The 20,163-nt window shown below is 45.6% G+C and overlaps 3 protein-coding genes across 3 annotated transcripts; 1 reads left to right on the forward strand and 2 right to left on the reverse strand.

Annotated features, from left to right (window-relative positions):
- Positions 1-795: 795 nt before the first annotated feature.
- LOC120651096 lies at positions 796-2,596 on the reverse strand. Its single transcript, XM_039928461.1, has one exon. The coding sequence runs from the start codon at positions 2,179-2,181 to the stop codon at positions 958-960; it is 1,224 nt and encodes a 407-aa protein (XP_039784395.1). The 5' UTR covers positions 2,182-2,596; the 3' UTR covers positions 796-957.
- A 4,291-nt stretch (positions 2,597-6,887) lies between these two features.
- Positions 6,888-11,120, reverse strand: LOC120647912 (cyclin-dependent kinase 12-like). The gene is made up of 5 exons (XM_039924720.1): positions 11,037-11,120; positions 7,526-8,236; positions 7,333-7,413; positions 7,160-7,264; positions 6,888-7,075 (listed from the first exon to the last, which is right to left on the reverse strand). The coding sequence occupies exons 1-5, from the start codon at positions 11,118-11,120 to the stop codon at positions 7,040-7,042; spliced, it is 1,017 nt and encodes a 338-aa protein (XP_039780654.1). The 3' UTR covers positions 6,888-7,039.
- A 3,435-nt stretch (positions 11,121-14,555) lies between these two features.
- LOC120651097 (probable glucomannan 4-beta-mannosyltransferase 2) lies at positions 14,556-19,222 on the forward strand. Its single transcript, XM_039928462.1, has 9 exons — positions 14,556-14,992; positions 15,896-15,994; positions 16,608-16,860; positions 17,305-17,415; positions 17,546-17,682; positions 17,781-17,894; positions 17,973-18,172; positions 18,253-18,450; positions 18,557-19,222. The coding sequence occupies exons 1-9, from the start codon at positions 14,723-14,725 to the stop codon at positions 18,717-18,719; spliced, it is 1,545 nt and encodes a 514-aa protein (XP_039784396.1). The 5' UTR covers positions 14,556-14,722; the 3' UTR covers positions 18,720-19,222.
- The last annotated feature ends 941 nt before the right edge of the window (positions 19,223-20,163 follow it).

Genomic DNA, 20,163 nt, shown 5'->3' on the forward strand with positions numbered 1-20,163 from the left:
GACGCCATGGGCGCCGCTCCGGGCAAGGAGGGGTCTCGCTGTGCTGATGGGCACACGTCGATGGCAACGGCCCGCCAGCAACGCATAACTCCGCTGCCGTGCTAGCTTTGGATTTTTTCTCTCTTTCGTTTTTTTTTCTTTTCAACTTGTGTTCGATGTTTGTCTTGCTACGGATTAGGCTCGGACGGTTTTGTCTCCAGTCGAAATGTCCAATTAATTGGCTAATCCTCGTATTAGGAAGCAGCCCATGCATGGACAACAGATTTTCTCAACTTATTAGGAAAATCGCACCATTGGATATAAACATGTTCCGAATTATTTTGGCTTATTCTCTTTTACATAACATTATTGAATAAGCCGAAATCAGACAAGCTGAGCACAAACTAGCCTATGCCTAACATGTGTGGGTGTTTGTTGGGAGAGAATTTGTCAACAACATTCAATCACAGGAGCATAAAAGGCATTTATTTTCTCCCACCACATTTTCCAGATGCTTGGACTCCTCAATGTTCTAGACATCAACCGGTGGTATGTAGATGCATGTGCAAAGCACACCCTGAGGCACTACTACAACTGTCTAATCAAGCATTTGACGCTACATGGTAATAACCCATTTTTTATCCTACATGCACATTGATGCTCACACAAATTCAACATTGATACTAATAGGCCCTATTTAGTTTCCAAAAAAATTTCTACAGTACCTGTCACATCGAATATTTGGACACATACATGAATTATTAAATGCAGTTGAAATAAATAACTAATTACACAGTATAATTGATTAGGACGAGATGAATCTTTTAAGCTTAATTATTCTATAATTGAACATTAATTTTCAAATAACAACAAAATATGTTACAGTACCAAAATCTAAACTTTTCGCGAACTAAACACAGCCTAAGTACACAGACGGTTACAGTGGCTTGAATCGGGAGGCGAAACAAAGGATCATCGTCAGGTTCCATTCCGTGCCTTCTGAAACGCATCAACGCGCTGCTGCATCGCCGCCGCCTTTGTCGCCGTCGACACGTCCACGGCGCGGTGGCTGGCGCACCCCGCGAGCAGCCCCACCTGCCGGTGCTGCCTCCCGGCGACGACAGGACCCCTTCCGCCGCCGCCGCCGGCCCATCGACCGGAGGCGCGGTCGCCGCGCTGCTCCGACGCGTCCGCGGTCACCACGCTCCACTGGATGCTCGCCTCGCTCGGCTCGTAGGGGCAGTCGTCGATCATCAGGCTCTTGATCTCGAACAGGTCCGAGCTCGACTCGCTCCCGGCGCCGTCGTCCTCGTCGTTGCCACCACCTCTGCCTGCTGCTGCAGCTCCGCCACCGTCGCCGACGACACGGCCGGTCGCCGGCGCGTTGCCTCGGACCGGAGCCACGAGAGCGAAGCTCCTCCTCGTAGAGCTCGAGCAGGTGAGCTCGCCCGCCTTCTCCTCCCATGCCGTCATCTCCTTCCCGATGGCTGCCACTTTTGCCGTGCCGCCAAGATTCAAACTCGGCGGGAGAGGGAGACCGACGGCCACCGGGCCATGGCTGTTGATGCCGTCGTCCCTAGCGAGCCCAAGGGCGGCCTTCTGCATCCTCAGCTCCCTGTACCAGTCGATCCTGCTCGCCGCCGCCGGCTCGCCGGTGTCGCGGACTTCCTTGGTGGTGGCGCCGCCGGCGACGCGCACCGACCGCTTCCCGGAGCACGTGCGCATGAACACGCCCACCTGGACGCAGCACTTGTTGTCGGGGGAGCCGCCGCCGCCGCGCCGCTGGTGGCCGCCGCCACGGAAGAGCGCGGTCTGGCTGTTGGCACTGGACACCGAGCTCGCCGCCGCGCTCACCGTCGACGCGCGCGTCGAGGACGGCCTAGCCACCACCACCACGGCCTCCGCCGGCCTCGCGGCGGATGTCTCCACCGCCGCCGCGGCGACGGCCTCCTTGCGGTCGCCTCCGCTGCCGCCGTCCATTGCGCCCTTGAAGTAGCGCTCGGCGGCGAACACGTCGAGCTCGCCGTCAGCGTACGTGCGGCGCCGGCTCCCCATGCCGTGCGCCGGCAACGGCCGCGCCGCGGCATCCTTGTTGCCGGCGTAATCAAGGTAAGGCGGGAGGGAGCCGTTCCGGCTCCCGGCCACCGCGTCGTCGAAGGTGACCGCCTTGCCGCCGCCATTTCCCGATCGCCCCATCTCCATGGCGTGCAACCAACACGACGCACCCAGTACAAAGTATCAAGAAAAAGAAAAATGGTGTGCGTCGTTGCAGAAGGGGATGATATGAATAGGCGCACTTATATAGGCACCACCACACCACACATCACCAAAATGAAAAAAAGCAATAAAAAACAATATCGACACATATATTTCAGCAACAGTTCTTGTACGAAAACTACTCCTATATATGACAACTCAACAGACAAACTTAATTGCTAATTTGTCTGCACGAAGCAACTCTGACGGCAGCAGTGGGGGAGATTAGGAGCTAGGCTTTGCAGTTGCAGACAGTTCTGCTGGAGCGCTGATGGCCAAGCGTTTCTTCTCGCAACGTTTTGATCCAATGCTTATGAGCTCTGCAAATCTGAAACCGAGAGGGTAGTTGCCGCCTTGACATCCATCCATCCATCCATCGGCATAGGAGCTTGATGCAGCCCTGACACCGGCGCTAACAACTAAAACTTGAAACTGTTCTGCAGCCACGGGCGGGCCCAGGAATTAGGAGGTGGGTATTCAAAATTTCAAAAGGTGTAAATTTTTTTGATTATTCAAAATTTATAAATTACAATAATAATTTTTAAAATAAAGATCAAATTTATCACTAGTCAACTCAGCTTGATTTCGCTCAAACTGCTTCTGTTTTCTCGCCCATGCTCCACAAGGCACGGACTGCTGGAGTGTCAGAGCTTTGGAGGGCCTGCCATCATGGCGAAGTGGCAACACCTTGCCTTGGCCGTGCGCACCATGCCGTGCACGGTCGAGCCCTGCGCCCCTGCCTAGCTGAGGTGCTGGCCTGGCCGCTACTCGCATCTTGTGGCCCGCTTGGTTACCAAGCCCATGACGACGTCTATCTGCCCGGCCGCGGAGCCCCTACCCTTGTCCGTCCTCGCGGTCGACGAGCCCCTCCATTTGTTTGTCCATCTGGCTTCGTCGTGCCCTCATTGCCGGGATTGCTGATTCGAGGAGCTAGGGTTGCGGTCTTGCAGCTGGGGATTGAAAATCGAGGGACCGACTGGACGCATGAGCGTTTGGCCTGCCTATCACGCTGGCTCACTAGCTACCTGACCACTAATGGACTTGTGGACCGTCGGGTAGGGAGGGGTAAAACGTGGGCTGCTAGGATTTTTCAGCACGAAACAGAAACTAGAAATTTGAAAACCTATTATGTCATGTAATATTTGCATTTTTTGCATCATATGTATATGATACACTGTATATAAAAAAAATTTACCAGAAATAATGGGTATTCGTCTGAATACCCTTGCTACAACTTGGGCCCGCCCCCTGCAGCGCGACTCCGACGGCGACCAGCGAGGGCGACAGGGAGACGCCATTGCCGACCGCCGGGGAAAAACCAAAAGGGAAACTGTGGCCGTTTCCAGGCCATCTGGGCATGGGACACCAAGGAAATTTGAACAACAGTGACGCTTTTCGTCTCCAGGGAGAACTTGGGATGACAAGGGTCCTTATCTCCGGACGCTAATTTTCCGGGGAAATTATGCGGTTTTACGAGCAAGAATTTCCGGAGAGGCGAGGAGAAGACAGGGAAGCACAGGGTACTATCTGGAAGAGTGAGATCAAGGCTGTCTGATGTTTCATGCAACAGTTCAGCTCAGCTGTAGGCGTCTACCATGGAACAGTCAGTCCATCGCTCTGCTCCACAAGAACCTGCACTCTTACTGTTCAAAACCTGCTGTCATCGCTGACGATATCCATCCTGTGCTTTGAGCAGCGGCATCATGCATAAAATTTTATTCTGCAGATATTGTATCCTGAGGACTCCAGTTCAGATCATGGTATGGCAGGAGACACTGGAAACCTGTGTCTGGTAGAGTACTGTCTGCCCGTTCCCGCTGCATCCAAATTTCAGAGTCTGCAGCTCTGAGCCAAACCTTAAATAGGGAGTTTTGGAGCGTCTTGGATGAAATAAACGGATGATCAAACGGTTCACGGGTGAACAAACAGAATCTTGACCACGGGATGTGCGGCATTTGCCGTTTGGTCTCGTACGTAGGCTTGGAGTTTCAATCTGTTCCCCTTTTTCTCTTGACCTGTATCTTAAAGATTGTTACATGTAGTTGGTAGGTAGTTTGGTCCCAATGAGACCATCTGCATCTTCAACTTCTGATCATTTGGTTTGCAATTCTTTCAGTTTGAGGCCTCCTTTGGAGCACAAGATTTTTTGAAAGGGAATTGTACAGTACTTTCACATGAATCAGTTGATTCCTTGCATCATTTCAGGAAAACTAATCCTGTGTAAGCCTTAGTTTTCTTTCCCCCAACTACCAAGTACCAAATGAGATTTCATCTAAAAGAAAAGGGAGGGAAAATGGAAATAGCCACAGCTTCAGCGTCACTGTCAGCATTAATAAGGGTTTAACCGTACTAGATGTGGCCCTAGAAGCAAAGCAGCGATTTCCAAACAACTTGTGATACATGATAGAAACAATCAACAATACGAAATGCACACGGAGACAGAAATATATTAAATAATAAATTCAAAGATATCTCCGAGGATGTTTTTCATGCAAATAGTTGAGGCAACTAGGGGATATACGTATGAACTTATGGACCACAACACGTCTCATTTATCTTAGCCATACGTATGGACCCTGCGTCCTATGTTATCATGATAAGAGTTTGTCAACATGCTCCAGAAAATTTAAATTGCAGTTCAATGATTGTGAAGTCCAATCATTTACAGGTCTTATTGAGTTGTATGTACCAATCAATTCAACTCAAAAGCTTAAGCTGATGGGAAGATGTATTCAAAGATGGACAATTCACTTATATTCCAACACTCCCCCTCATGTGGAGGCTCTCTCAGTCTTCAGACGTGGAATAGGAGCGAGCAACAATTATTTTATTTAATTGCGCTAACCAAAATTCAAACTCAAGACCTTTAGCTTTGATACCATATTAAGTTGCATGTACCAACCAATTTAAACCAAAAGCTTAAGCTCATGAGGAGAGGTGAACAATTCACTTATATTCAGGGGCGGATGCACACCCCGGGCCACCCGGGCCATGGCCCGGGGTTCGGCCTAATTTTTTTTCATTTTGCAGTAGCTTCTACTTCTGGACTTGGATCAATTGCTGAAGAAGGACTTGGATCAATTGCTGAAGAAGAATAAATATATTACTTCGCGATGACGCTTTTTGTATGTTATCTATCTTTCCGTTTATATTTTCATGTATCTTTTGAACTGTGAGTTTGTGGACGTCTATACTTAAAACTCGGCCCGGGGTTCGACTCAATCCTGGTTCCGCCACTGCTTATATTCCAACAGATATGACTAGCAAGCATGCCTTATCCTTGCTTATACATCGAACCTGATATTTGGCATCCTGGATCTGTAGGAGAACAATATTTGAAACGTCCCATTGTCCTTGGTCGTAGTTCAACTCATGAACATTGCAAATTTGCAAGACAGAAGAATTTGTTAGCATCAAAACAAAAACAAACCTTAAATACACTTGATACAACACATACTGGCATCAGCTACGACACGTGGATTCCAGCAGTTCCCAATGCAGGCTGCATCCTGCCCTGGTCGGACCCAACATTTAACATGGCCCCAATCAATCAATTCCCAATCAGTTTCAGCGAAAACTACTGGAGGCCTAGTTAATGCATATTCGTGTTCTGAAGTGATGGTGTGAAAAACTTAGCAACTCGAAACCATGGCTGTGTTTAGATTCATAAAATTGTAGTAAAAATAATCAGATCGGATACTATAGCACACTGTAACACTTTTTTATTTGTTTGTGGTAATTGTTGTCCTACCATAACCTAACTAGGCTCAAAAGATTCGTCTCGTCGTATACATCAAAACTATACAATTAGTTTTTTTTTATTTACATACATTTAATGCTCCATACATGAGGTAAGAGATTTAATGTGATAGGTGAATAGTGAAGTTTGGAGTGAGAAATTTTGGAACTAAACACAGCCCATGTAAAAGACTGCCAGTAAGCGCAAAATTTTTGACATACATTCGTCACTTTAGAAGCCACATCACGTAGCTTTTGGAGTTGCAACAAAAGTATCAGTAGCTCAATAATAAAAATTATAACTTTAGTATCTATAAACATCTTAAAGAAAGCTCAACATTCTCTTAACCTCGAAGGAAAAAATTTTCCTCAAATGCCCAAGCTAGTTTGCATCTATCAACACTACAGTGTCAGTTCACAGCTTAATCGAATCATTGAATTAAACAAAGGTTGTTTGGCAGCTAGAGCATACATTGCATTCTACATGTACGCTTTTGTGTTCTGCTCTACATAAATGTAATTGTGTCTAGCTAAAACTTGCAAATTCGAATCTAACAGTTATTATTAGCATAAGTCGTGACTCCATATTTTCAGTGTTAAAACAAATTTGGGGAGTAAACAAGTATTAGATTAGGATCAATTATTTCACAATGAACAAAATTGACCCAAAATTTATCCCCTCTTGTACCAGTAAAATGTACCGCAGTACATAAATAACACAGGCTAACAATGAGGACAACTGGAGTCTTCTAAACATCGTAATGTTCTAAGAATCAGAGCGATCAATTAGGTGATGTGCCTTTGAATCAAAATAGAATTAATATATAGTTATCGAGATTTTATTCACCACAACCTGTGTATGTATGCCTATTGAAAACATTTGTTTTCTGCTCGAAGCAATGAACCAAGCAATCTTCATCTAAATGGAACATAAATTCATTATGAACGAAAATCGAGATTTATTAGTCAGAAAAAACATTCACAGTAGTACACTGCTTTAAACAAAAAATAAGTAGAACATCTGGATTAGCAATAAAGCAAACATTCAATGGTGTTTTGTTTAGAATCATATTGTGCTTCCCCTGCTCATCTCCCTCTGGCCCTGAAACAATTAACATAGGTCTTAATCCTCTGCCAAACGGAGTTTGCCAGAACAATGCTCTGATTCACGTTATATTTGTCAAACCTGGCGAGGTGACGATCTCTTTGAGATTGACCAGTTGATCACGTTCTGGTGGTGCAGCTTCTTGAGGATTTTAAACTCCTGGATGCCTGTGATAGGGAACTGGCCCTGAATTCAAAACAAATGAGATCCGTGAACCAGTACGTATTTTAAAATGCAAGCAAGGGAATACTCACGCCCTCTCGCTCGTTGTCCATGCGAATCTTCTTGACTGCCACATTTCCTTCCTCTCGGTCTCCTTCGCCAAGAATACTTGCCTGGCACCAGTCACAACAAAAAGCGAATCAGTGGGGGCGCCTAGCTGGGCTGATGTGCAGGCAGCGTGCTTGCGTGATTGGGGAAATCGGGGGAGTTTCAAGAGATGCGTACCGGTAGGTGCCCTCCCCGATCTGCTCGAGCTTCTCGAAGCAGTCGACGCTGCGGCATCGGGCACGACGGGAACGCCGATTTCCACCGGGTTGTCATCCTGACGCGGGTGCAGATCCGTGCAGCGGGGACGGTTCGGGCAGCGAGGAAGGCGCGCGGCAGGCGAGTATGCATGGTCCGGCGGTGGGGAACAGTGAGGTCAGCCCATGACGGCTGCATTGAGGCGCCGGACGGGCGGTGGGGCACGGCGACGACGACCCCTTTCGCGAAGTGGAGGTCCTCTCGGATGGATGTGTCAGACGAGGGGCGTGCGCCGCGAACTCGCAGATCCAGGAGCCCCTTCCCCTGGATAGAGATTGACTGCGGCAGGGACGGCACTTCGAGGAGGAGTAGTAGTGCGGCGTCGGGGGAGGCAGCGGCGCGATGGGAAAGGAGGGGTGCGGCGACGGGGAGGCAGGGGCGCGTGGGCGGAGGAGTGAGGCGGCAGCGGCGGCAGGAGGTGGAGGAGGAGGAGGAGCGCGGCGTCTGGGGAGGCAGCGGCGCGATGGGAAGAGTGGCGCGGCGCTTTGGGGTGGAGCGAGAGGGAGGGCGGCGGATCGGAGCGAGGGGCAGTGCATCGAACGGAGGGGGCGTGTGGATCGGAGCGAGGGGTGCGGGTGAGACGAAGGTGGGAGGGCGACCTACGACCGGGGTTAAATTTTCCGACCGTCGCCCCTAACCGCCGGGCTCCGGTTCCGGCTAACCGGACCGATTAGTTCGGTTACGTACAAATTTGAATTCAAATTTCCTCATTGAAACAGTTCTAACCGGTATACCGGTCGGTTTGACCGGTTTACCGGCCGGTTTGACTGGTAACCGGTCAAATTTATTTTTTTTGTTTAAATTCAAATGCCCGCAAAGTATACTAAATAAATGTTTGTATAACATATTTTAGTCTAAATGAACCCTCCAATCCTCTTTTGTACTACTTTTACATTTTATTTGTATACTTTTGTATGCACGTTTTTTTGTTTAACTTCAAATCTCCGCAAACTATACTAAATGAACAAATTTTTGAGAAATTTTGATACCATTAAATTCGTCGCACCTTGAAGTATTTTTAGGAATTTTTTGAAAATTTTTCATTTTTTGAATTTGAATTTAAATTTTGAATTTGGGCCGGTTTGGTACCGGCCCAAACCGGAACCGGTCCGGTTACCGACGGTTTGGTGAACCCTAGGGGAGGGGGCGACGTACGAAGGGGGAATGAGAACGAAAAAAAAAGGTGATCCTTAGCTCTTTTTAGAGATAGAGATAGAGATTCCGCTTGATGGATTGTTCCGGCCCACGCGCGAGGTCTGGTATAATTTTTTGGCCCATTTAGACTGACTCCTACCGACGATGCAACGGGCCATGCAAAGGCAAAATGCCTGGGTCGGGTGCACTGTAGCACGAGGCATCATCTCCAATCGACCATGCATACCGGGCGTGCAAAATGAATCCGAGGTGAGAGAAAGTGCAAAATAGCACTCGCTCGGCCGCGAGGCAAAGGACAGTCCTCCAACCGTCGACCCAGGAGAGAGAAGAACAGGCGGTCGCGGGTGCGTTCGGGACTTCGGCCTCCACGCGCGGCCGTACCTGCGCGCGTCGATTTGGGGCGGAGGGAAATGTCCCTGCTTTGCCGCCAACAAATTTCGGTGGGCCGGACAATGTTTTTTTGCCTCTCACGATTGGAGGACTGGCAGTGCAAAGCGGGCCGGCAAAATGGCCCAGCCATGCAAACGGCAAAATGCATGGCCGATATGGCTCGCGCCGATTGGAGTTAGTCTTACTCAGCTTCCGGCGTACGTCATCTGAGTCATCTGGTTAGCTGTGTTCGCGCCCCGACCGCTTTAATTTCGTGATAACGTGAGTGTTGCACCACGTGGTTGGTACATTTCTAGTTTGCTTTTCTGTTCTCATTTTTTTCTGTTCTTAGTTTTTTCTTGTTCCTAAAATTAAATTTTATTCTTTTTCACTTGTTGTTGCTTCTATATCATTATTTTACCCAGATCTTTTATCCACGTGACATTTATATTTGTTTCACTAGTTAAATATATTTTAGTCCATATGATCAAATCATTTGCACCACACAATACGAGTATGTGTTCTATGCATATCTACATTTGTTCTACATCATCACATCTTTTGTTCCACCCGATATGAGTTCTTGCTCCATATGATACCTATACACATATGTTCAATGGAACAAATTTTCTATTTTTTGTTTCACATGATTTTTCAATTTCTATTCACTAAACACAAAGTCTATTTGTTATAGTTATTATTATCTGTTATATTAGAACAAGTTTTTAATATTTTATATGTTATTTCTGCTCACAACTTTGTTCCAGAAGTTCAATAAATTTGTTTCCCCCATCAAAACATTCTTTTAATTCCATGTCGAGTTGACAATATTTGTTCCAACAGATCAGGACATTTGTTCTTTTTTATCAGAAATTCTGTTCCATTTATTGATTTTTGGGTTTTTATCTATCATCTATGTAATTTATTTATTTCTACATTTGTTCTAACAGTTCAAAATATTTGTTCCACAATCACATATGTACCAGATAACTTGAACCTAGCGTTTGGTTGGAGAGTGGGATAGGATAGAATGGCTCCATTCCTAATTTTAGGAACAAGACCATTATATGCCATGTGTTTGGTTAGATGGATGGAGCCATTTCATTTCTTGTTTGATTGGAGGTGTGAGAATGGATCTGCCACCACCCCGTTAACCACCGTTACATGGGACACATCCGTCGGTCACCTAAGACTCCCCCCTTTCTCTCTCCCACCGTAGAGCTCCCTCAGTCGTTGCTCCACCCTGTGCCGCTTTAGATTCCAGTGCCAGCCGCGCTTCCCAGCCTTTCCCTGAGCTTTGTCCGTGGTGTGGTTCCGCAGGCGCCGCCGAGCTCCGCACGCTGGTTGTTCCTCCACCTGGGCCGCCCGAGGTCCACCCCACGCTGCTCCAAGCTCCGCCTCGCCTCGCCGGACCTTTGCCCCGCACCATCAGAGCTCTAGCCCGCCCCCCACCCCCCACCCACCCCCCCACACCACCCGAGCTTGTCACGCAGAGCATAGAATCGCGGGGAGAAAGGATGGCCTCGGACGGAGCATGAAACGGAAAAGAGACGGCGTGGAATGGGAGCGAACTCGTCCGATCGTTTTTACCGAGCGAGTTCATCCCGAATCTAGAGCAAATATTCGCTTTGAGGAATGGCTCCATTCCTACTGTAACGACCCAGTCCGGAATAACGGCTAAGATCTATTCTACACGTTGAGTAGAACACACCTGCTAATTAATTCTGTTACGCTTTCGTCCTCGCTTCGCGCAAAAGGATCGATCCGAAATTAATACACTTCCCGGGACCGGCTATTTAAGCTGGTCTGTCTCTCCATCCCCGTGGTGCTACAGTAAAACACTGCTACAGTACCGCACATTCGGTTCGGCCCAACATGGTCTGTGGGTTGATCTGTTACAATCACCCACCCTTGAGGACTCGACGTCCTCGTCGAGACATCGAACTAGCTTACTCATATGAGACAAAGGACCAGGATCTCCTCTCTTGGCCATGACTGTATGTCCTAGTGCCAATCAACACATGTACACATCCATGCGTTCAGTGCCAACGGCACATCCCAGATGTCCGCACACTGACCCGCCACGCACCCGTGTAAATCCTGGGCCCGTGACCCACACCTACCCGTGAAACCGCGAGAGTTGGCTCTGATACCACTGTAACGACCCGCCCCGGGATAACGGCAGATCTACTCTACACGTTGAGTAGAACACACCTGCTAATTAATTCTCTTACGCTTTCGTCCTTGCTTCGTGCAAAAGGAGCGATCCGGAATTAATACGCTTCCCGGGACTGGCTATTTAAGCCGGTCTGTCTCTCCATCAGATTCTAGTATGGGACTAAACTGGAAATACTGTACCGAGATACCCTTTCCCCGCGGTGCTACAGTAGCACACTGCTATAGTAACCTCGAATTCGGTCCGGCCCAACATGGCCTGTGGGCTGATCTGTTACACCTACGCTCGTGAAGCAAACACTGGACGGGACGGCTCTGTCCCGCGCTGCTCTTCAACCAAACATATCATTAATGTTTGTTACCATATTTTAATTTTACAAAAAATTTGGACTTCTACACTCACATTCACAAGAATGCTCGATTACAAATATATATCAGAATGAAGAAACTGAGTCTTTTTTAGCACGGAAACCATCACCGAGAATATAAAAATAAATGTCTGCCCGGCAGCTTCATTCGCGCGCTGGGCCTCGGACGTCGAAAGTGCTGTCGCCGTTCCTGCGATGGATCGAATCGCAGCTAATGGGTTGTAACCCACACTATATCCAACTCCACCCAAAATAGGCATCCAACCCTATTCAACTTAATTAGTTAATCTTTTAACTCTAACTAATCCGTCTCATTATAAGCGGATAATCTATAAAAACTCATGAGTTCTACTCCTTCTGTTTCAAATAATAGGTTGTTTGACTTTTCTGATTCTAAGTTTGACCATTTATTTTATTCAAAAATTTATGCAAAATATCACTTCTTTTGTTGTTGGTTGCTTTATCAATACAAGATTTTCAAGAATGAATTAAATTTAGCAATGTTTGCATATTTTTTTAAATAAGACGAATGGTCAAATATAGGGTCAAAAAGGTCAAACAAACTACAATTTCAAACAGAGGTAGCACTATATATAGAAATTTAGTGGCTCCGCTCTTGACATGTGGCCCACATTTACGTCTAGCCACACTGCTTTCTACAAAGTAGCTGCCAGCCATATTGAGTCATTTCCAATAAATTTCCAGGGGCCTGCTCTTGATGCGGGACCCACATGTAGCTCTAGCCACCCAGCTTTGCATAGAGTAGCTGCTAGTCACACTGAGTCATCTCTAATAAATTTCAGTCAATTTCGATAAAATTTTATACTGTGAACGCAAGGTTTTATTTTTAGGGTCTGGCTCTTGACGCAGAACCCACGTGTAGTTCTACCCATCCAGCTTTGTACATAGTAACTTTCAGTCATACTGAGTCATCTCCAACAAATTTCAGTCAATTTCGATAAAATTTTATAATGTGAATGCGAGGTTTTATTTTCAAGGCCCGACTCTTGATGTGGGATCATATGTGGTTTTAGCCACACTGTTTTACACAGAGTACCTGCCAATCATATTAAATCATCTCCAACAAATTTCAGTCAATTTCGATAAAAATTTATAGTACGAACACGTGATTTTTAATTTCAGAATCCATTTCTTGAGATCCACATTTATATAAAGTTATTTTATAGTGCGAACACACGGTTTTTAATTTCAGGATCTGTTTCTTGGGATCCACATTTGTATAAAATTATATTGCTTTATATAGAGTATGCATTTCAGCCCGCCCAACCCGTATTTACATAGAACTCGTCTCGCCCCGCCTCATTAACTAACACTCCATCTTAACACATGTAAACACATTCCAAATCAAAGCTCACTCTATAAAACCCATTTCAACCCAACTCATTAGATTCGCAGACAAGTGTGTTACCCGAGCATCCCCCAAAGACAGCAGCGGCGAGTCGGCAACACGCAGGACGGCAGGAGCGGCTGGGCGCAGAGGATCACAGGTGCGGAGGACACGTGTCGTTTTCCGTTTGGGCCCGGACAGGAAAACTGCAAATGGCCGGACAGAGGGGTCCGCAGCATGCAGGCAGGGGGCGGGCCCCGCTCCTCGTGCATCACGAGTATTCCTCGCTCGAGGGCCATAGGCCGCGTTTAGTTCCCAAAAAGTTCCAAACTTTTCCGTCACATCGAATTTTTCAACACATGCATGAAGTATTAAATGTAGTTAAAAAAATAACTAACTACACAGTCTGACTGATTACCACGAGATGAATCTAACGACGTTAATTAATCCATGATTGGACATTAATTATCAAATAAAAACGAAACATGCTACAGTGTCGTAACCCAAAAATTTTCGCGATCTAAACGCGGCCTAAAGGTTCCTGTAATTACATTTCTTTCGGAAACACAGGGCCTAAATCTGTGATTTTACGTTTATAGCCACGAGACCCGGTCAATTTCCGACTGCCAGTCTTCACGCCACGCTCCATTTCTTTCGGAGTACTCTAGTTTTAGCGTTCCCGACAAGGGTCTTTCTGAGCGCGTGTGACTCCATGGTTGGTTCCTCAAAAAACCTGCTCGTTTCTCCACTTTGTGACGCTACTATCAATTTTCTGCATCTATATTGTCATCTTGCATGTCTTCTTACGTGTTGAAAATAAAGGGAGGCAATAAATTAGTAGATGCTAGTAGGGCTTTAGACACGTACCGTACATCAAAAGATGATGTGAGTATTTTACTTAGGAAACAATTATTGGCAAAATATATAAAAAAATAGCTCATACCACTTAACAATTCTTATTTTTTTAGCAACACTTAACTATTCTTATTGATCGTAAACAAGAGCATGATGTCAAATTGGAGCTTCAGACTTAAAAATACGTAGATAAATTTCACCATAAGGAACAGAACCAGCAGAGCCGTCGCTGAAGACTTGATGGTGCATGTTTAGTTTAATGAACGTACGAAGAAGTGTGAGATGAGGCTCCGAGACCACGGCCTTAATAAATGAAGGAGACTCTGAGACCACGCCGGACCAACCACGCCGGACGTTTTTGTTTGCACGCGCTCAGGCACACTGGACGGGCATCCCAATGCGTGCGTTCGGCAGTCAGAGTTGTAGCTGGAGTGGTGTGAGAGAAAAATTTTATTATTTAATTAGTGATTAAAAACTATATTAGAATGATGTGAGAGAGAAATAGTCGGAGTCTGTTGCACCAGCCGAGCACCGTGAACGGCCGATGCCCGCCGTCGTCGGGTGGTCCCCGCAACTTTCCCCACATCCAGATGGTCCTCCTCCTGCTCGTTCCTCTTTCCCTCGTCGCGTCGCGGCCGCCCGCGCCACCGCCATCCGCAGCTACCACCACCACCCCCCGCCCTTTCAAAACCCCAACCGAAAAAGGGGGCGCACGCAGACGCAAGCCAGTGAGCCAGCGCTGCTGCACGCGGGGCGTACCCACCCCGCAGTCCCGCACCCCACTCCGTTCCGTTCCGTTCCGTCCGCTCCAAGCAAGGCACCCGACCCCACCACGCGCGCCGCGCCCCGATGCCGCCGCCGCTCGCCGCCGCGGCGTGGGCGCTGCGGGCGGCGGTGTGGGCGTGCCTCGCCGCGTCGGCCATGCTCGTCGCCGAGGCCGCGTACATGGGCCTCGCCAGCCTCGCCGCCGCCGCGCTGTGGCGCCGCCGGCCCCTGCAGCGGAGGTACCGGTGGGAGCCCATGCCCGGGGCCGCGGGCGGCGACGTCGAGGAGGGCCCCGCCGCTGCGGCGGAGTTCCCCATGGTGCTCGTGCAGATCCCCATGTACAACGAGAGGGAGGTGAGCCGCCGGCGTTTCCAGAATCTCTGCTTCTCTCTTCTGTCTGTGTAATAAAGCTGAATCCGCACTGCAACTGCAAATTGCAGCTGCTCGTCGCGATATCGAGATTTCACAGCCATATGAATAGGATAGAGTGAGTGAAAGAGAGAGACGCGGCTTACAAACTGACCAAGGTTTTAGATGTGATCCCGAATACTTGGATGCGTCGTTCTGATAATTTCTGGGGAATTTATCAGGCTGCTGGTTTGGTGGCTATAGGGCGCCCTACTTCTGATAAACACTTGGGTGCCACTTTTGTTGGCTCTGAATGAAGGGATGACGAACTGACCACTTGGGGGAATTTGTGAAGCTCCGAGTGTCTCATTGTGTTTCTAGTCTTCTCCCTTTACTCTCAAAGGTGGAGTTAGTATCAGAAATGGGCTCCACTGGTTCCGAGCACGCTGCACACTGGCTTTGATTAGTAGAACCCTGATGCCACCACTTAAATACCGTTGCCCATCTAAGGAATGTCGGCATTGCATTCCTTTTACAAACAAAAACTGGAAATACCTTGGTTGCCCACTTAAATATATAAGTCTTCCTTACAAAAAAAAATAGTTGGAAGAAATGGAGATGGGCGGGGCAGGTACAGTGTCTTTGCTTGCCATCCTGGTCACCTGGAGTCAAGTAAGTCAGCCCTACTGTGCAATTTTGATGTAAGTTGCTGAGTAAGATGGATGGGGACAGTTGTTTTTCTTTCTGTACCGACACCGTCACTAATGCAGGTTTAGTCCTTTGTTTGCATCGCTGGCCCTTGACCAAAAATCAATAGTTTTCCAAGGTGTCTGAACATTGGTCTTGGGTGCCTTGCAGTTTTATAGAATTTGACACTGGAACCAATGGAACATTTGTTTCTTTTCGCAGGTGTACAAGCTATCCATTAATGCGGCATGTGCCCTGACATGGCCACCAGACCGTATTATAATACAAGTATTGGATGATTCCACTGATCCGATAATTAAGGTACACCTTGGTTACAGGGACATGGTTTTTCTTGATTGACTAAAAGTAAATACTTTCATATAATTCTGGATCAAACATGCGGTGGTCGATGAGAAGCGTTTCTGAAAGTTAATTGTGTGTTAACTTTATAAAAAATGATCAGTTTCCCATCTCAATGGAGCATACAAATGCAAAGAACTAATTTGCTAGGTTAGCTCCAGCAACACTGCTTTGGTCTGCTATGTTTATCAGTGGGATAATTCAGTCACTTAATGCATACCAAAAATCAATGCTTCGAAAGATTTAAAATTTAGAAATGCTTTGATGTGTTAACCGGAATGTTAAGAATAAAGGGATAGAGAAAGCTTCTATATACTGCACGGCCATTGTGGAAGATATTAAACTAAACATATATGTGTTTGCCAGCAGCTGGGCATAATGCAAGTTACACAATGTGTTTAACATCTATAAAGTACCTAAGCTTCTGTTTTTTCTACAGAAAAGGCATTACTATTGATGTCTTGAACCCCAAATGCTATATGCAGAATATGTGCATGACATCAAGAGCATTTCATGGTTGTATTTAGATAGTTATGCCGCTGTAATATGTTGACATCATTTTCCTCAAATGCAGGAACTAGTGGAGCTTGAATGCCTTGGTTGGGCCAGCAAAAAAATTAACATCAAGTATGAGGTTAGAAATAACAGAAAGGGATACAAAGCAGGTGCACTGAAGAAGGGCATGGAACATACATATGCCCAACAGTGCGACTTTGTTGCTATCTTTGATGCAGATTTCCAACCTGAGTCTGACTTCCTTTTGAAAACTATACCGTTTCTTGTGCATAACCCAAAGATTGCACTTATACAAACACGTTGGGAGTTTGGTAAGCATAAATATATCATTTTCTAGTAATGTATATATTTACAAATATTCCGTTTTTGGAGTTCCTATCCTCGTTGGAAATTAGAGCAATTATGTTATGTCCGTGATTCTGACAAGTCACCCTTGTCTTGTTCATGGGTATTCCTTTTTATTTGTTAAGAGAGTAGATTTGTTTGGTTAGTTTGGATTCTTTTGTTCAGTTAGTTTGTTTCATTTAGCTTATTTCTTAATTCTTAGAGTTATCCAAGTCATCCATGTAAACTAAATGGCAATTTGTCTTTTAAATCAATTAAAATATCACCTAAGGTTGATTACTACTGATGTTCTGATGCAATTTCTTCACCATTTGCCATGATAGTGGTCATGTTGATGAAGTAAGTGAGGAGTTTTGTTCATTATGATTACAGGATGTTCCTGACCTGGCCTTTGCCGGGCGATTTTGCAGTGAACTATGATGTTTGCCTGATGACAAGGATACAGAAGATGTCTCTAGACTATCATTTCAAAGTTGAGCAGGAATCAGGATCATTTGTGCATTCATTCTTTGGCTTCAATGGTAAGAGCTGGTTCGTAGCTGTACACTGAGGTTTTGATTTTTTTTTCCTCCTGAGACTGTCTGTTTCATGTCACAGGATGAAGTGGGATAAATTGATTGAAAAATAATAACAACTGTCTTCTGTTTGCAGGTACAGCTGGTGTGTGGCGTGTATCCGCTATTAATCAATCTGGGGGATGGAAAGATCGCACCACTGTAGAAGACATGGACTTGGCTGTACGGGCAAGCCTCAAGGGATGGGAGTTCCTGTATGTTGGTGATATTAGGGTATTTGGCCGAGTCTCTGCAAACTTCAAATAATTGCTTTTTGCTGAAGCTATGATATGTTGTTCCATGTCAACATTACAATCACAAATCTTATACAGGTTAAGAGTGAACTTCCAAGTACCTTCCAAGCCTACCGACATCAACAGCATAGGTGGACTTGTGGTGCTGCCAATCTCTTCAGGAAAATGGCATGGGAAATCATTACAAACAAGGTTCGTCTCCTTGGACCCCACTCCATGAGGCATTGCGATGAGTTTGATATGCTACAATAACCATCTGACATTATGCAGGAGGTGTCAATATGGAAGAAACATCATCTGTTGTACAGCTTTTTCTTTGTGCGAAGGGTTATCGCTCCCCTTGTGACATTCTTGTTTTATTGTGTTGTGATCCCTTTGTCTGCAATGGTTCCTGGTGTCAACATTCCTGTATGGGGGCTGTTCTATATTCCCACTGCCATTACATGTATGAATGCCATAAGAAATCCTGGGTATGCATAATCTAACCACGACAACCTTCCATCTGCATGTTAATGTTGCCATCTTCGTTTGACATTATGTAATACATTAGGTCTCTCCATCTGATGCCCTTCTGGATTCTGTTCGAGAATGTCATGTCCATGCACCGAATGCGTGCTGCTCTAACTGGTTTGCTCGAGACTGCACATGCAAATGACTGGGTAGTCACTGAGAAGGTAGGAGATCTTGCGATGGATGATCTTGATGTTCCACTTCTTGAACCAGTGAAGCCAACCGAATGCGCTGAGAGGTAACTGAAGAAGCTTGTTGCGTAAAAAAACATTTTTGGTGTTGAAAGAATAAATAACTTGCTTCATGCAGAACGTGCTTATGATTTTAAATCTTTGCCTTTGCAGGATTTACATTCCTGAGATCTTGCTTGCACTCTACCTACTAATATGTGCCTCATATGACTTGGTCCTTGGAAGCCATAAATACTATCTTTACATCTACCTCCAGGCCTTTGCATTCATCGTAATGGGTTTTGGTTTCGTTGGAACAAGAACTCCTTGTTCATAGCTGCTTTGATGATGTTACTAGTCCCCATTTCACAATTTGCTCCTAGGAATACAGCAGTACTTTGTATGCATTTGTGCAAGGTAAACCTTATCTGATGATATTGTTTTGCATGAGACTGGGCCATGCTTAGTCTAGGGAGCTTTAGATTCCTAACAAAAAATTCCTTATTTACCACGGGCAACTCAGAATTTTACGATTTGCCACTGGTAAACCCATTTTCGCTGACATAATGCGTTTGCTCAATAATCGTTCTGTGCTAGATGTATTTGTCTGTAGTACTCCCATGGCAGAGATGTAATTGGGCATGGGTTTCAGATTCTGGGTTTGAGGAGAGGCAAATTTGTATCCTTGGTTCCTAGCTGGATTAGGAACTTTGTAGCATATAGTTTTATGATTGTCATGTGTAGAGATGCCAACCATGGATGTATGAACGTAATAAAAAGACGATGGAAGATGGTATTGATTTTTGTATTGAGATAAAGCAGTAACCATTTTATTTCAAAGCTCTATTCTGCAAATGGTGGGGCAATGTGGGGTTCTACATCGGTATCAAATCAAAGCACAAAAAGTCAAAAACCAAATATGATTGGCACTACATGTGGGCCTTTTGTGCTACAATCTCTAAGCCACATAGAAATGCAAGCAAGTGAAGCAAGAATCTTTTGCTTTTTGGGCTGAGCAAAAGGGAAAATCTAGCTGGTTCTTTTGCTTTGTCGGACGCTGAATGGTCACTTTATATGATGATCTGTAGTTTTTTAGATTGTGTAGATCCTATACACTTGTCCGGCTCTGCTGGGGATTCACTATTTTTCATGTTTTGCTCTTTTTTTCCTCCTTTTTTCTTCTTTCTGATTCCTTGCTTTCTGTTTCGTTGCTTTAAAGTGACTTTTGCTACAGTATGCAGTACGCTGGATAGAAGTAAAGTATCACAACCTAGCTCCAGCTATCTGCTCCGGTGTGAAACAGAACAATTATGATGGCACCTTGTTTGATCGTTTAAAATCTTTGTTACTCTGGAATAAGGAAATGTTTAGAATCAATGTTTTCCCCTAATTGTTTAGAAAAGGGGACACGACATGTTCACTTTCTAGACAAGCACAAGGATAATGAACAAGAAGCGCAAAATAATCAAAGTAAAGACTATAGTGGGTACTCCCTAATAAACAAGTGATGTTTCGGGTATTGACATGGTTTTCTAAAACACACCTTAAAATATTCTTTATATGAGAAAAATATGGTCACTTGACATATGAAATTTATTTTGTACCAAAGTTTATAATAATTGACTTAAGATAATTCCAAAGCATCAGAATGTCTAAGAACGTATTTCATTAAAAAGAAGAGAAATACAGTGACACAACTTCAAGAGAGCTCTTGAAGTGCAGAGTCACAAGTGACCACCCTGATGTAGACAAGCGACACAAACATAATAGCAAGAAAAAAG

The sequence above is a fragment of the Panicum virgatum genome, chromosome 9K, assembly GCF_016808335.1.
Source record: "Panicum virgatum strain AP13 chromosome 9K, P.virgatum_v5, whole genome shotgun sequence".
Lineage (NCBI taxonomy): Eukaryota > Viridiplantae > Streptophyta > Magnoliopsida > Poales > Poaceae > Panicum > Panicum virgatum.

Coding starts and splice junctions, on each gene's coding strand:
- LOC120651096 (XM_039928461.1), bottom strand. CDS start 2,181: ATGGAGATGGGGCGATCGGGAAATGGCGGCGGCAAGGCGGTCACCTTC.
- LOC120647912 (XM_039924720.1), bottom strand. CDS start 11,120: ATGGCCAAGAGAGGAGATCCTGGTCCTTTGTCTCATATGAGTAAGCTA. Junction 7,414..7,525: donor ATCGGGGAGGGCACCTACCG/GTACGCATCTCT, acceptor GACTGGTGCCAG/GCAAGTATTCTTGGCGAAGG. Junction 7,076..7,159: donor AGAGATCGTCACCTCGCCAG/GTTTGACAAATA, acceptor TAATTGTTTCAG/GGCCAGAGGGAGATGAGCAG.
- LOC120651097 (XM_039928462.1), top strand. CDS start 14,723: ATGCCGCCGCCGCTCGCCGCCGCGGCGTGGGCGCTGCGGGCGGCGGTG. Junction 15,995..16,607: donor CCACTGATCCGATAATTAAG/GTACACCTTGGT, acceptor CCTCAAATGCAG/GAACTAGTGGAGCTTGAATG. Junction 18,451..18,556: donor CCAACCGAATGCGCTGAGAG/GTAACTGAAGAA, acceptor TTGCCTTTGCAG/GATTTACATTCCTGAGATCT.